At 47.7% G+C, this 17,706-nt stretch overlaps 1 protein-coding gene across 1 annotated transcript in view; it reads left to right on the top strand.

Moving 5' to 3' along the window:
- The first annotated feature begins 471 nt into the window (after positions 1–471).
- RTN4 (reticulon 4) overlaps positions 472–17,706 on the top strand; it is a 133,957-nt gene continuing 116,722 nt past the window's right edge. The window contains exon 1 of the mRNA XM_082249290.1: positions 472–951. Within this exon, the coding sequence (XP_082105416.1) occupies positions 627–951 (325 nt within the window). The 5' untranslated portion in view covers positions 472–626. The remainder of the gene's footprint in view (positions 952–17,706) is intronic.

The following is a 17,706-nucleotide window of genomic DNA, read 5'->3' as shown; positions in this document are numbered from 1 at the left end:
CTGGCGGCCAGAGACACGAGGCTCCACCCCCTCCATCAGCACCACTCTATTCCCCAGAGAGAGGCTCGGCTACCAGTCAAAGGCCCCGCCTACCGACGCTGTTATTGGCTGCTTCTGCTATCATTTTCACAGACGTGCTCGCTAATTGGTTTGGAAACCCGTTACCCACGGCAACCCTGTCATTTTTTTTCCCTAGTGCCCGAATCCGCATTTCTTTCTTATTCTCGGCTATTTCCGGAAAGTTTTGTTCGTGTCTCGCTTATTGGCTGAGCCACTTGTCGTTCTTAGGTGCGGCGGTTCGTGACGGCTTCCATGGCAACCGCCATCTCTCTTGTCTAAAGACTGGCTTTGTGATTGGACGACGGTTTTCACTCATTCCAGCCGCGGTTTCGCCAGCTGTGGCCCCACCTACGGATTGGCCTAATTGGCCAGCCCGGAGAGGAAGGCGGGGCCGCAGCATCCTCGCCATGATCGCTGCGCCCGGCAGAGCCTGAGTCACCAGGGCGTGGCGCGGAGTCTCCCTCCTCCTCCTCCCCCTCCCCGTATTGTTATCTCCGCTCAGACGGGTGGCGCACTTCTCTCTCCAGCCGGCTCAGCGCTCACAGCGGTCCCACATTCCCCCCGCCATGGAGGAGCAGTTCCCTTACATCTCATCATCCAGTCACGGCGCCCCGGAGCCCGACATGGACGACGTGCTGGACCTGACAGGAGGACAGTACACCCGCCCGGCCTTCCCCCCCGCCAAGGAGGAAGAGGACGATGAGGAGGAGGACAGGCGCAGCTACTCCGACAGCCTGGAGCCGTCCCCGGAGAGCGAGGAGCCCAGCAGTATCGGCAGTGACCTCCCTCCCCCCCGGGTGCCCCCTCCAGTCATCCCCAGCGCGCCTGTGGAAGAGGAGCACGACACCCCGACCTCGCCGTACGGCGCACCACCCTCCTCCGGCTCTGTGGGTGAGTCAGACCCCGCCCACACAGGGGCCACTGGGCCCTCACACTTCATAGAGATCACTATGTAGGGATGGGGGTGGATGCTTTCCAAATTTTGTTGCTAGAATGTTGTTACGGCAACCAATGACAGCAGTGACCCGGCTGCCAGCCTCCTAGCAACCAATGATGGTTGCTAGGATGCTGGTAGCTTGTCCAGCATTATTGGTGCAGGCGGCTGCTTCAAACAGCTTAATTCCTTATTTTGCTGGCAGCTACCCCCCCTTCCCCATATGTTTAGTTGCTAGGATGCAGACGGGTGTGTCAAACCACTTAATTGGTTGCTATGGTGCTGGCAGCTACCCACTCCCCATATGTTTAGTTGCTAGGATGCTGGAATGGCAACCAATGTGACCTGGCTGCAAGCAACCACTGATGGTTGCTAGGACGCTGGTAGCTGGTCTGGCATCATTGGTTGCTAGGATGCAGATGGCTGTGTCAAACCGCCTAATTGGTTATGGTGCTGGCAGTTACCCCCCTCCTCCTCATCATATGTTTAGTTGCTAGGATGCTGGAATGGCAACCAATGTGACTCGGCTGCAAGCAACCACTGATGGTTGCTAGGATGCTGGTAGCTGGTCCAGCATCATTGGCTGCTAGGATGCAGATGGGTGTGTCAAACCACTTAATTGGTTGCTATGGTGCTGGCAGCTACCCCCTCCCCATATGTTTAGTTGCTTGGATGCTGGAATGGCAACCAATGTGACCTGGCTGCAAGCAACCACTGATGGTTGCTAGGACGCTGGTAGCTGGTCCGGCATCATTGGTTGCTAGGATGCAGGCGGCTGTGTGAAACAGCTTAATTGGTTGTTATGGTGCTGGCAGTTACCCCCCCCCCCCTCCTCCTCCCCATATGTTTAGTTGCTAGGATACTGGAATGGCAACCAATGTGACTCGGCTGCAAGCAACCACTGATGGTTGCTAGGACGCTGGTAGCTGATCCAGCATCATTGGTTGGTAGGATGCAGACGGCTGCGTCAAACAGCTTAATTGGTTGTTATGGTGCTGGCAGTTACCCCCCCACCCCCCACCCCCTCCTCCCCATATGTTTAGTTGCTAGGATGCTGGAATGGCAACCAATGTGACTCGGCTGCAAGCAACCAATGATGGTTGCTAGGAGGCTGGCAGCTAGTCCAGCATCATTGGCTGGTAGGATGCAGACGACTGCGTCAAACAGCTTAATTGGTTGTTATGGTGCTGGCAGTTACCCCCTCCCCATATGTTTATTTGCCAGGATGCTGGAATGGCAGCCAATGTGACCCAGCTGCAAGCAGCCAATGGTGGTTGCTAGGATGCAGGTGGCTGCGGCGAACGGCTTCATTGGTTGCTAGGATGCAGGAATGGCAACAAATGACACTGTGGCCTGGCTGTCAGCATCCTAGCAACCAGTGATGCTGTGCAAGCAGTTTCCTGCACAGCTTCATTGGTGGTTATGGTGTAGGCAGCTCCCACTCTTTAGTTGCTAGGATGCTGGCACATTAACTAATGGTCCTAGCATCATTGGTTGCTGGCACACAGGTGGCTAGACTGCACAGCACCATTGGTTGCTAGGATGCAGACGGCTGCCTCAAACAGCTTAATTGGTTGTTATGGTGCTGGCATTTACCCCCTCCCCATATGTTTAGTTGCCAGGATGCTGGCACATTAACTAATGGTCCTAGCATCATTGGTTGCTGGCACACAGCTTTATTGGGTATGGTACAGGTGTCCCCCCCCCCCCATTCTACTTTTGGATCCTGGTATAGCATCCAGTGTTGCAATGGCCTGGCAGTCAGTCTCCTAGCAACCTGTCATGGTGTCATTGGTTGCTAGGATGTGGGTAACTGGGCCATACAGCTTTGTTGGTTGTTGAGGTGTAGGAGCCAAACTGCATGTCAATGACCAGGAAAGCTGTATGACCCTGCTGCCTGCATCCTAGCAACCAATGACACAGCATCATTACAACCAGTGGCACTGTACAGCCTTGGTACCAGCATACTTGCAGCCAGTGATGCTGTGCAGTTCAGCCGTCTGCATCCTAGCAACGAATGACACAGCATCATTACAACTAGTGGCACTGTACAGCCCAGGTGCCAGCGTCCTAGCTGTCAAGGACGCTGTGCAGCTCAGCCGCCTGCATCCTAGCAACCAATGGCCCATCATCATTACAGCCAGTGACACTGTACATCCCTGGTTCCAGCTTTCTAGCAGCTGATTCGTTGCTCTGACATGGGCGGTTGAGCCATACAGCATCATTGGTTGTTGTGCCTATTAACCAAAGAAGCTATGCAGGCAAGTGTCCTGGTAGTGTGTGTCATTGGTTGCTAGAGCTGGTGGCTGTACAGCATCGTCCGTGGTTATGGTGTCGGGCTGCATCCTAGTAACACCTGAGACTACGCCACCAAGTGTCTGAGTAACCACTGACATGCAGTGTCATTGGCTTCTAGGACACGGACGGCTGGACTGTACAGTGTGATTGGTATGGTACAGATGGGTTCCCGCCTCCTAACCATTGATGGTGTGGGGGCCACCTGCCAGCAGCCTAGCAACCAGTTTAGCAATGCAGTGTTACTAAGCTGCGGAGTGTATGGTGTAGACACTGGCTCACAGCCCCCGACTACCGTGCTGAAAGGTGAATGGTCGTCTCTGCTGTCTTGTGATTTGGTTTGTGGCACTCAGACCCGGTATGGGCCCCGGATATCCACTGTGATCACCTGTGCGGGTCATCAGGAGGGTGCCTGGGAAACATTGCATCCTCCTCACACCATAATGCTGAGTGGAAGGGAGATGCATAAAAATGGAAACACATTGCAGATCTACACTGAGCAGCTCCCTCCACAATGCATGTCCCAGCAGTGTTCATAGATCAGAATGGAGGGTCCTCTGCGATCTAAAATAAAAGTAATCCTTGCCTGGTGCTGGAACGGCGTATTCCCCCCCTCCCCCACACATGGCAAACCACGTTTTAGCGTGAGCAATCCTGGAATATGTGATCTTTGTCTCTGAAGATTATAGTTTTTCATACGATGACAACAAAGTCTTCCTATTCCTTCCTCAGCCAATCACAGGCAGCAGCTATTGTTACATTGTGATGGTTATGTAGAATGATGTCACCTAAGCCTATCAGGCCGGTGCCCAGTCATACGTCATCTCAGGCATGGCGGCCTCTGTTCCTGTGATGCCCGGACGGTGGTACACCGGTAGGATGAAGTGTAGGACGCTTGTCTGTGTATGTTTGGCCTGCTGCAGGGCTGATCCATTAGCTGCTCATTGTGATGAATGGGCCTGTCATGCCTTCGCCCCCCTAATTGTGAGAAGTGCCCCGACATTCATTAGAACCTTGTCACCCAAATGTATTCATAGACATTACAGCAATCCAATCAAATTTTGGCTGAGTTAGCAGTCAGCACTACAAAAGTCGGTTTAGAAATTGAAGGAGCCGGAAGGAAAATGATGGGGTGAGCAGTGTCTGTGTCCAATCAGATTCAAGCACTGTTATTTTTAGGTATTTAGGCAGTTGGGGGGGGGGGGGTCCTTCAATCATGGGGGAATCCATTGCCTTCCTCTGGCTGAACCTGAGGGCTGGAGGTGAGAAAACTGAACCACTTGCAATTGAGGGGTGGTAAAACCCAGCAGTTGAGCTCCCCCCCCTACACCTCCCCCCCTCCCTTACACTCCCCCCCCCCCCCTCCCTTACACTTCCCCCCCCCCCCCCCCTCCCTTACACTTCCCCCCCCCCCCTCCCCTACACCTTCTCCCCCCCTCCCCTACACCTTCTCCCCCCCTCCCCTACACCTTCTCCCCCCCCCTCCCCTACACCTTCTCCCCCCCCCTCCCCTACACCTTCTCCCCCCCCCTCCCCTACACCTTCTCCCCCCCCTCCCCTACACCTTCTCCCCCCCCTCCCCTACACCTTCTCCCCCCCCTCCCCTACACCTTCTCCCCCCCTCCCCTACACCTTCTCCCCCCCTCCCCTACACCTTCTCCCCCCCTCCCCTACACCTTCTCCCCCCCTCCCCTACACCTTCTCCCCCTCCCCTCCCCTCCACTCTCCCCCCCCCCCCCCCTCCCCTACACCTCTTCCCCCCCCCCCCCTCCCCTACACTTTCTCCCCCTCCCCCTCCCCTACACCTTCCCTTTTCCTGAAAAGGCTGCAGTTGGAGATGAACACATGTCGGGATGCCTTGCTTCACAGCTGCAGCAGGAGTTATACCCCCCTTTTGCGATTGGCGGGCAATACCACCCAGCAAATGCAAGGGATTCAAACGAATAGGGGCATGTTTCACATGGTGGTTCTGGTGTGGCATTTAGGGGTTAAATCAGGTGGTGGGGAGGAGGTTTATTGTCTCATCACCTGTCACATGCCTCTGAAAAGCAACCCAAGCGTGGATCACTTTTTAGAGGAGCATCAGACCTTTCTGCTAGTGTGAACATTACTTTTTGGAAGAGCAGCGACCCTTGCTGCTAGTGTGAACAAGCTGAACTCCGGGCACAAAATTTAATTTTAAATATAAACCTTTATAGCCACCAAGGATATAAATCCATGTTGCGTGCACCAAATGTCTTCACAAACCCAGATATTACTTTGTAAAAAAGCAGTGACATCACTTTGATGCTGGACTTCTGCAGATGCCTTGTGTTGGGGAGGGGGGGGGGGGTAGTATGAAGACTGAATAGATGTTTGCTTTGTTTGGGGGAGGGGTGGCGGCTGGAGGCTGGTTGGATGTTTTTGAATGTGCTGACATGGAACTGACAATGGGGGGGGGGGGGGTGTTATGGAACGGACTGTCCGGGTGTCTGTGTAGATTATTATTTTTATTATACAGGATTTATATAGCGCCAACAGTTTGCGCAGCGCTTTACAATGTAAGGGAAGACAAAACCGTTTAATACAGGAGGAACTAGAGGGCCCTGCTCGTTAGAGCTTACAATCTAGAAGCAGTTTTATTAGTATTGTACAGGATTTATATGGTGCCAACAGTTTACAATCTAAAGGAAGTCAGTACAGTTACAGTACAAAAAAATATGAGGGCCCTGTTCATAAGAGCTTGCAATCTAAAAAGATTTATATGGAGTAATGGGTGGTTGGTGGTCTTCTCGTGTCAGAAATGCGCCCTTGGTTTATAGTCCGGTGTCCTCTGTTAAAGCAAATTGTTAAACTGCTTGAATGAGGACTGTGGGGTTAGTGCCAACCAGTTCCGCAATCCAGATGTGGGTAAAGGAAATGAATGCGCTGTCATTGCCGGTCCCTGGCCTCACTATGCAGAGCAAGGAGATCCGAGCGCCTCATCCCTGTGCTGGTCTCTGGAGGTATTGAAGCTGATGGATCAGTATGAGAGCCGGCAGTGAGCACAGTCATGATTGCCAGCCTGCGTGTTTCCATAGGTTTAACCCCCCCCCCCCCCCCTCCATCACCTCTGACATGGAATGTAGAGTTGGCCGCTGCTGTCATTCATTAGTCACCCTCAGTCACTCCTCAGTCACTCGGAAGTTGTGCTTACTCACATGGCTGTGCCTTAAAGGGGAACCCTTACTATCAGGGTGGATTTGACTTAAAGCAAGTAGATTTAAATTGCTAAGAAAGGCTTGATTTTTAAATCCTAATTTTTAAAGAACAATTGTCAGCTCTGACCTGCTGTTGACTCAACGACCGTCCCATTCACTTTAATGGGACAGCTGGTGATGCGGCAGGGACACAACAAGGTGAGGGGACGTGGTGGCAGCAGGTGAGTGGATTCCCGCTAACAGGCGTTGCCATCATGGATCTGAAATGACAGGTGCTCTTTAAATGTGTAAGGATTAATTCTTGCTGGAGGTTAGTGTGACATTGTGTGAATCCATCAATGCAGTTCATGTTATCTCAGCATGCAGAGCTTGGATTCATTGAATTAGTTTACCAAAAATGTAAAGATTGCAGAATGTACAGCCTTGTGTTGCATAACTAAGCTCAATTTCATGCTGAACAAACAAAATTATTAATGTAGCTAAAATAGTTCAGTTTTCTATCTTTAGATTCTTACTCCAAAAGCATTTTATTAAAATAAATTTGATTAAAAAAAGAAATCATATTTTAAATCAAAATATTCTGATTTTAAAAATGACAGCCCCCCCCCCCCCCTCCTCCTGCTCCTCCTCCCTGCTTACTATAGAACAGGCATGTCCAACCTGTGGCCCGAGGGCCGCATGCGGCCCAGAACCACAGACAATGCGGCCCACTGCCCCCTGACAATTATTATTTTTTTGCTGGGGAGGAAGGAAGTCGAGTCGGGGGCATGGCCACAGTGGCTTCCAACTAACTGTAGGCAGAGGCTGCCTCAGAGCCTCTATCAATGGTAGATGGCACATTGGTGACGTCTATCATAGGAGCCGGTCCAGGAAGCGGGACTTCGTATGACATTGTTCGCCGGGTAAGCGGGAGATCCCTGCTCTGTGTAATCCAACGGCTCTCCTCTCTCTTCATTGCAGACTGCATTGGATGGGCATGCAATGGTGAGGCTGCTTTGGATGGGCACTGGTGAGGCTGCTTTGGATGGGCACTGATCAGGCTGCATTGGATGGGCATGCACTGGTGAGCCTGCTTTGGATGGGCACTGATCAGGCTGCATTGGATGGGCATGCACTGGTGAGCCTGCTTTGGATGGGCACTGATCAGGCTGCATTGGCTGGGCACGCACTGGTGAAGCTGCATTTGATGGGCATGCAGGAAGGGAGCGGCGGCGTTTTATTACTTGTATACCTTAACTATAGTATATATTTAATCTGTGGCCCGAGAACATTTCTCTACACTCAATGTGGCCCAGAGAAGCCAAAAGGTTGGACACCCATGCTATAGAACATCAACCCCCATTGTGTAGTCAGATCTAAGAGCCAATTCACACCACATGCAGTCCAGTGCATTTTTTTTTTTTCGTCTGCATTAAAAACTTATGGAAAGCAGGTTATATGGTTTAGAATGACATAGTTTTCATTCGTTTGGTCAGTTCCAGGAAAAAAGTAAAATTGGAACACGCTGCATTTTTCCTGCACTGCAATGTACTGGAACGCAGTAAAATGTAACAAAAATGCACTGGGAAGCATCAAAAATGAGTTAAAAAACGCATCGGGCCCCAGGACCATGGAAAAAAGCATCCAGAAACTCATAAAAAAAAAAAACCTGCACTGGAATGCGTTGAAAACGCTCACGTAGAACGGATCTGGAGTGCATTTTTGTGGTGTGAAGCAGCACTGAAGGCAAATAGGCTGGATACATTCCGGGGATCTGCTCCAGGGCTTAGAGAATGTGGTGGAGTTTCACTATGCAAAGATGACCCCATTCATGTGCTAGGAAAGTATAAGAAGCGCATTTTTGTTTGCCCGTAATTGGATGAGCTTCACCTTTTTCTTTGCGGAAAATTCCCTTTGCAGAGTGAACAGTCTATTTGCCTTTAGTAAATGAATCCCATTGTCTGTGGTCAGATTTAGATTGGCTGCACTACAAGCTTCAGCGTTCTAATCACTCTCATCATATCGTCTTCCTTTGTCAGCACATGAGATGTATTTATTATTTATTACAGGTCTTTATATCGTGCCAACAATGCAGCACTTTACATAATGTACATTCACATCAATCCCTGCCCTCAAGGAGCTTACAATCTAAGGTTCCTATCTGACATGCATACCAGGGCTAGTTCAGACAGGAGCCAGTTACCATACCGGCATGTCTGTGAAGTGTGGGTGGAAACACTGGAGCATGCAAACTCCATGCAGATAGTGTCCTGGCCTGGGATTCAAAACCAAGGATCCCAGTGCTGCAATTACTAACAACCAACCTGCTGAGATGACTTTTATTTACTGAAATCTCTCCTACATAGGACATGAGCTGCTGTGTACATCCTATAGGCGTGTCAGTGGATACCGGGTGATTGCGTCTATTCATGCAGGTCACATGGCGCATTGTGAAAATGGTCCCGGCCTTTGTCGGCAGCTATAGGGCGATTGGTGAAGAGTCTGCTCAGGATGTAGGCCATGAGGCAGGCGCAGCGTTTTACTGCTGTTTGGATGTTGTTCATCTTGTCTGCTCCAACTGATGTACTATATGTGGGAGATATAGAATGCCGATCCCTTGCACTGTATATAGAATAGATAGGATGCCTCGATCCTTTGCATTGTACTGTATATAGGATGCCTTGCACTGTATATAGATGTAGAAAGCCGATCCCTTGTACTGTATATAGAATAGATAGGATGACTCAATCCCTTGCTTTGCACTGTATATAGGAGATGTAGGATGCCTTGCACTGTATATAGGAGATGTAGGATGCCCCCCCTCTGCACTGTATATAGGAGATGTAGGATGCCTTGCACTGTATATAGGAGATGTAGGATGCCTTGCACTGTATATAGGAGATGTAGGATGCCTTGCACTGTATATAGGAGATGTAGGATGCCCCTCCCTTGCACTGTATATAGGAGATGTAGGATGCCCCTCCCTTGCACTGTATATAGGAGATGTAGGATGCCCCTCCCTTGCACTGTATATAGGGAGATGTAGGATGCCCATCCCTTGCACTGTATATGGGAGATGTAGGATGCCCATCCCTTGCACTGTATATGGGAGATGTAGGATGCCCATCCCTTGCACTGTATGTAGGGAGATGTAGGATGCCCATCCCTTGCACTGTATGTAGGGAGATGTAGGATGCCCATCCCTTGCACTGTATGTAGGGAGATGTAGGATGCCCATCCCTTGCACTGTATATGGGAGATGTAGGATGCCCATCCCTTGCACTGTATATGGGAGATGTAGGATGCCTTGCACTGTATATAGGGAGATGTAGGATGCCCATCCCTTGCACTGTATATGGGAGATGTAGGATGCCCATCCCTTGCACTGTATATGGGAGATGTAGGATGCCCATCCCTTGCACTGTATATGGGAGATGTAGGATGCCCATCCCTTGCACTGTATATAGGAGATGTAGGATGCCCATCCCTTGCACTGTATATAGGAGATGTAGGATGCCCATCCCTTGCACTGTATATAGGAGATGTAGGATGCCCATCATTTCTCCCTGTATATAGGGAGATGTAGGATGCCCATCCCTTGCACTGTATATAGGGAGATGTAGGATGCCCATCCCTTGCACTGTATATAGGAGATGTAGGATGCCCATCCCTTGCACTGTATATAGGAGATGTAGGATGCCCATCCCTTGCACTGTATATAGCAGATGTAGGATGCCCATCCCTTGCACTGCACACAGCTGGATGGCCGGATCTGTCTCATATTTTATCTTTTTTTACCCTGAAGATGACAAGTCTGTGCTGGCCATGTTTCTGCGATGGGTGGAGTGTGGGCAGTGAGCGTGCATAATAGTGATTTTGATGTGTGCCAGCTGCTTTGAGAAGCCGGATTCATGGCTGACAAGGCCTTAGCTGTGGGGGGTGTGACTGGTGTCAGGCTCTCCCATCCCTTCTATCAGTTGGGGTTAAATCATTCTCTTCCTCAGACTAGTCCTGTGTGGAGAGGTTTCTGCATCCCTCTTTGCCATGACATGGTGTCTGGGTTAATAAATGACCTGTACTGTCCTTGCAGGCCATGGCCATGGGCTGTGGACTTTGCTACAATGGATCCTGAGTCATATTTTAGGAGTATGTAGCAGTGTGGTGAGGTCATCGCCCGACCACAATGCCTGCTATCAGCAGATCTGTGTGGTCACTGAGTATTTGCCAGTAATAGTACATTGGGGGGGGGGGGGGGGGGCACATACTGATCTGCTTTTTTGGTAATACAAATTCAGATAGAAGGGGCTGATTATGAGGCTAATGTCTTGTTTCCTATCAGCCAGCCAGCTTTTTACTGTTATTTCTTCAGTAAAGCAATGAAAGTGAGACAAGCATCCTGATTGGTTGCTAGGGGCAGGGAGGTTTTCTTTTTGGCATACTGTTTAACCACTTCAATACAGGCCACTTTCACCCCCTTCCTGCCCACTTGCCCAGGCCAATTTTCAGCCTTTAGAGCTGTTGCATTTTGAATGACAATTGCGCGGTCATGCAACACTGTACCTAAACCAAATGTCATTTTTTTCCCACAAATTGAGCTTTCTTTTGGTGGCATTTGATCACCGCAAGGTTTTTTCTTTTTTGCTAAACAAATAAAAAAAAAAGACCAGAAAGTATGAAAAAAACGTTTTTTCGTTTGTTATACAATTTTGTAAATACGTTTTTTTTTTTTTGTTTTTTTTTCCTGCACTGATGGGGTGACACTATTAGGTGGCACTGATGGGGAGGCCACTGGCGGGCTCGCTGAGCCCTGATTGCCATCCCTGGTGGGCATCCCTGGGGTCATGGGTGGGCATCCCCTGGTGGTTCTAGTGGCAACCCCCCCCCCCCCCCTCCCCCCCATGGGTCAGCACCGGTAATCAATGCTCTGAATACAAGTGCAGACCCCCCGCCGTCAGGTGAGCTGCAGATCGGCTCTCCTCCACTCGTGCCTGTCAGGCATGAACTGAGGAAAGCGATCAATGTCACTTCCTATTTACTATGTGACCAGCTGTGATTGGACACCCCAAACTGAACATGTGCAGCTTGTTTCTAGCCTCTGTACTATCAGGAGATGGATTGGGGACCGTGAAAAGAGGAGGATCAGAGAAGACAGGATCAAACAGCCTTTTTACACAATGCAGAGGATTAACCCCTTAGGTTCCACAGTAAATTTAACAAGCATGCTTTACTGCACATACAGACTGATTCCTCTTCTGTAGGAAATTGTATACTCACCGCACACTGAGCTTCTCACAGTATGCATTAGAAGGTTTAGCAAGATAAAATACCTGCCTAGTAATTGCATGATGAATCCTTATTTAGTAATTAACCGCTTGCCGACCGCCGCACGACTATTTACTGCGGCGGTCAGCCCCTCACAGGCAAAGCGACGTAGTACTACTAGCCTGTAAGGGTCTGGGGAGCGAGCGCGTGCCCCCATAGGTAGCATAAAACAAATTGGCCGAAAATGTGAAAAAATTTTGATTTTTTTTTACATTTTTTGGGGGGAATTTTATAGAAAAAAATAGTTATTTTTGTAAAATTGACGCTATTTTTTTGTTTATAGCGCATGATCAAAAAATCGCACAGGTGATCAAATACCACCAAAAGAAAGCTGTTTGTGGGAAAAAAAGGACGTCAAATTCGTTTAGGTACAGTGTCGCACGACCGCGCAATTGTCCGTTAAAGACACGCAAATCGCAAAAAACCCCCTGGTCGGAATGGGGGTAAAATCTTCCGGGGCTTAAGTGGTTAATATGTTATATTTTTGCTGTTCTTTTTATAGAACCGGAGCACCTTCACTCCACTCCCTGAAAGCTTCTATTTCACTCTCCCTATCACATAAACTCACAATTAACCTTCCAGCAAGTGGACTGGACTGGAATATGAATGCAATGCAAATAGCTGGCTATATACACACTCCATGCAGTTATTGCCCTTGTGGAACTGAGCCACTGGGCTTCCATTCTTTATGGACACACGCATTAGAAGGGCATCCTGCAGCCCGGGGAATGAGCATTGTATGCATAACAAGTGAAATCCTCTGCACTGATTTTATGCTTCCTGTGTGTCCTCTACAGCAGCTTTCCTATATAGAGGAATGTAGACACAGCCACGGTCCTGGCAGGGTGTGGAGTACATGTCTGTCTTCAGTATGCTTGTGTACTTGACCTTATTAGTTTTCCTACCTCCTGACTACTGCATTATGTGCGATATTCTGCAGAGAAGCAGAGGTCTGCACTGAATCATGCACAGCCATTTACAAATCGGAACCTTTTAACTACTGAGAATAGAAAATCCATATCTTCCTCATGTGTACAAGGTGTAATCCTTGTCTCGTGTGTAGTACTATTAGTACAGTATAGTACTGTCACTCTGGAGCATGTAAAACACACAAACACATCAGCTTCCAAGTTTTTATGTTTTTAAAGTTTAGTTGAACAAGCTGGGATTGGGAACGGATTGCCTACCATGCACAGATTTTGCACTCTCCAGTAAATCAATCCTATAGTAATAGAAGTATTGACAGCATTTAAGTCAAAAAATCAGCATGACAGCCAGTAGAGGTGCACTAAATGGAAATTTTGGTGCGGAAAACGAAAATTCAGGATGCACTTGGCCGAAAATTATATATATTAGAGCTGCACGATTCTGGCCAAAAATGAGAATCACGATTTTTTTGCTTGGAATAAAGATCACAATTCTCTGTGTAACATCTTTTACATTATAAAAAAAATTGGGATAACTTTACGGTTTTGTTTTATTTTTTTTATTCATTAAAGTGTATTGTGTTTGAAATACTGCTGTGCAAATGCAGTGTGACATAAAATTTACAACAATCACCATTTTATTCTGCAGGGTCTCTGCTAAAAAAAAAAAATCTATAAATGTTTGGGGGTTCTAACTACTTTTCTAGGAAAAATAAACTGATTTAACTTGCAAGCAACAAGTGTAGGAAAAAGGTTTAGTCTTTAAGAGGTTAAACTTCCTTCCTCCGGCAGAGGGAAAGAAAAGATACAATGTAATCATTTGTGTTTACAGTTCAGTGGGAGACTAATGCTGATAGGCTTTTGCGGGAGGCTCTTTTTTTTTTTTTTTTTTTTTTTTGACAGCTGCTCCCTCACAGCTATGTAAAGAATCGAGCAAGTGTCATGTTGAGATCGTCAGGGGGAGTGAATCGCGATCTCGATTCTGTTACGATTAATCGTGCAGCTCTAATATATATATATATATATATATATATATATATATATATATATATATATATATATATATATATATATATATATATATTATTTCAGGTACTTGTATAGCGCTGTCAATTTACACAGCGCTTTACATATACATTGTACATTCACATCAGTCCCTGCCCTCAAGGAGCTTACAATCTAAGGTCCCTAACTCGCATACATACATAGTAGGGCCAATTTTATACAGGATCCAATTAACCTACCAGCATGTCTTTGGAGTGTGGGAGGAAACCGGAGTACCCGGAGGAGAACATGCAAACTCCAGGCAGGTAGTGTCGTGGTTGGGATTCGAACCAGCGACCCTCTTGCTGCTAGGTGAAAGTGTTAACCACTACACTACTGTGCCGTATATATATATATATATATTCCACACACATGGGCAGGCTGTGCTCTCCTCTCCTTGTGGTGTTACAGATGCATGAAGATAAAAAGCCTTCTGTGGGCAGCAACCCCCTCTAATACTTACTCGAGCCCCATCTCAATCTAGTGATTTTGCAGGACAAGTTTGGCTGTCCGGGACTCCCCTCCTCTTTGGCTGAGATTGCAGAGATGCGCAATTGGCTCCTGCTGCTCCAATCACTTTTAAATCTGGCCATAGCAGACTGAGGAAAAAAAAAACAAACTCCAAACCGATTCCCCCATCCACCTTGATTGATCCTCTCTTCTGCACTCTTGTAATCTGACAGCAGGTAGACTCCCTGCGCTGTCAGAATACACAGATCAGCACTGCAGCTACTGAACGGTCGGCTTTTATCCAACAGGTGGCTGAACAGAAGTCAGTTGGTAGAATGCAAGTCTTATGTTTATAGGGACCAATGGCCTTCAGATTAAGCTGTCCACAAGAGGACACAGTTTTAAATTAGAGGGGCAAAGGTTTAAAAGTAATATGGAGGAAGTATTACTTTACTGAGAGAGTAGTGGATGCATGGAATAACCGTCCTGCAGAAGTGGTAGCTGCAAATACAGTGAAGGAGTTTAAGCATGCATGGGATAGGCATAAGGCTATCCTTCATATAAGATAGGGCCAAGGACTATTCATAGGATTCAGATATATTGGGCAGACTAGATGGGCCAAATGGTTCTTATCTGCCGACACATTCTATGTTTCTATGTCTGCAATTCTACAGCAATCTGTTCACTTTTTTTAAAAAATATGAATTTTTAAAGGCGTACTTTGTTTCGTGCCAATTGCGCTGGCAGCACGTGATCCATTTTCTGTTCGTGTGAAACTGAATGTGGCATCCTTCCAAATTGCTTTGATGCCTCTTCCAAGCAAACATTTTAGCTAATGAGCTGGCAAGTAGAGGGTTGGCTGATGTAGAGGACTGTCACTGGCTGAACTTTGCAGAATCTTGCCTCTGTTCAGAACCTTGCCTCTGTTCAGAACCTTGCCTCTGTTCAGAACCTTGCCTCTGTTCAGAACCTTGCCTCTGTTCAGAACCTTGCCTCTGTTCAGAACCTTGCCTCTGTTCAGAACCTTGCCCTCTGTTCAGAACCTTGCCCTCTGTTCAGAACCTTGCCCTCTGTTCAGAACCTTGCCCTCTGTTCAGAACCTTGCCCTCTGTTCAGAACCTTGCCCTCTGTTCAGAACCTTGCCCTCTGTTCAGAACCTTGCCTCTGTTCAGAACCTTGCCCTCTGTTCAGAACCTTGCCCTCTGTTCAGAACCTTGCCCTCTGTTCAGAACCTTGCCTCTGTACAGAACCTTGCCTCTGTTCAGAACCTTGCCTCTGTTCAGAACCTTGCCTCTGTTCAGAACCTTGCCTCTGTTCAGAACCTTGCCTCTGTTCAGAACCTTGCCTCTGTTCAGAACCTTGCCTCTGTTCAGAACCTTGCCTCTGTTCAGAACCTTGCCTCTGTTCAGAACCTTGCCTCTGTTCAGAACCTTGCCTCTGTTCAGAACCTTGCCTCTGTTCAGAACCTTGCCTCTGTTCAGAACCTTGCCTCTGTTCAGAACCTTGCCTCTGTTCAGAACCTTGCCTCTGTTCAGAACCTTGCCTCTGTTCATGTCCATACTCAATCTTTTTACCATAATCCATATACAAATGACTCGTACATGTATCCTAAACATTGATAATGTTTGATAACATATTATTGATGACCTTTATTTATAGTGGTCGGTCAGCAATGACTTGGAGGACAGCTAAAGCTCCTTTGGCTGTACTTCTCCTTTTACACACATCAGTGCAGTTTGTTGTGCACTCCTATAAGGACCCTTTCACATAGGTGGACCGTTCAGATCCGCCTGTCATTTTTTTTTTTTTCGGATCTGAACGGTCACCCCATGCATCTCTATGGGGCAACGAATTGTCAGCAGAGACATGTTTGCTGACATTTGATCCGTCAAATGTGGACGGAAATCCTATTTTCCATCCGTCCAGCGGATCGGATGAGAACAGACCAATGGTCCGTTCCCATTCCATTCCCCCATAGAGATGCATTGGGACCTGACAGCTGTGTCTCCGGACACAGTGCGGAGACACAGCTGTCATCCTCCTGCTCAGCGGGGGATCGGCGGATCTCCGCCTGGCGGACTCCGTGTGTGAAAGAGCCCTTACCCATTTATTATTTTCAGCTGATGTCAGAGTTGGTCCAGGTTGCGGAAAGATGGTGACCATTTGGTTGGGAATCCACCCAGAAGCCTGGACTGGCACCTGGCTCAATAAGCTTTGAGAACTGAGCGATCAGCGGTGTTTGATCGGTTCTCAGTCTTAGAGCCAGTGGGGGACAGATGTAGCACCCACCAAGTATTATTCCAAGAAAAAAAAAACCCCATACTTCACTTTTAAAGTTTAGTTTTATTTCAACTGTAGACTATGTTGCTTGTTAAACATTTTTTTGGGACAGCCTCGTGGCTTATAAACCTGTCACGCTGCATAGCCGGGATGGCTATTCTAATGTATTTATCCCTAGCTTCGAGTGCCCTAAAGCACGTTAGATTGTCAGGAGTATGTATTAGGGTGCATTTACACTTGTGAATGTACTCCTGCCTGAGAACATGTGCGCGAACCCCAGCGGGGGTTCTGGCGATTAGCCGCAAGAGGCACTGCTATTGAAGGCAATGGAAGGTTGTTGGCTCCCGCAGTTAATCGCACCCGCTCACATGTAATATCTCATGCAGTAATATCATGTATGTCTGCCTCCAGGACTTATCACTCGCATGTGAGTGGGCGCGATTGGCTGTGGGAGCAGGCATCCTCCTGCTACTCTCCCCCATTAATGCTCTTGCAGCTAATCATGGGAACCCTCCTGGGGTTTGTACATATAATGGCGGGCAGGATGCATTTGCAAGTGTGATTTGCACCCTTACATTATGTGCATAGTAAAGGTATTTCAGTGAGTAATAGGCTGGACTGAAGGTGTGTGTGTGTGTGTGTGTGTGTGTGTGTGTGTGTGTGTGTGTGTGTGTGTGTGTGTGTGTGTGTGTGTGTTATATATATAATATATTAGGGCTGCAACTAACGATTAATTTGTCGGCTAATCTAATGATTATTTTTTTTTATTTATTGTTTTTTCCAAATTTTTTCAACCCTTTAGCAAAATAAACCAAAAAAAAATAAAAAAAAACCCAGTGGTGATTAAATACCAGCAAAATGATGAAAATTTCGTTTAGGTACAGTGTTGCATGACCGCGCAATTGTCATTCAAAGTGCGACAGTGCTGAAAAATGGCCTGGGCAGGAAGGGGGTAAATGTGACTGGTATTGAAGTGGTTAAAGGAGGTTTCATTGTTTGCCTTTATAATGGGGCAAAATGGGATATTTGTGGGCAAAAAATGTTTTCACACTTCATCAGTTGTTTCACATGTATTTTCCCTTCTACAAAACAAACCAGGTTACTGATCTAACATTTTGGAGGTTTTATTTTGTTGGCTGCCAAGCTGGCGTCTTTACCTCCTTACCATTCCTGGCCATAAACGTATGCAGAGAACATCTGTCTCAGAAAAGGCCAAGATATCTTTTGATATGTGGGC

Source organism: Pelophylax lessonae, assembly GCF_965119305.1.
Source record: "Pelophylax lessonae genome assembly, chromosome: 3".
Taxonomy (NCBI): domain Eukaryota; kingdom Metazoa; phylum Chordata; class Amphibia; order Anura; family Ranidae; genus Pelophylax; species Pelophylax lessonae.
This window is presented reverse-complemented; position numbering and strand designations above follow the sequence as displayed.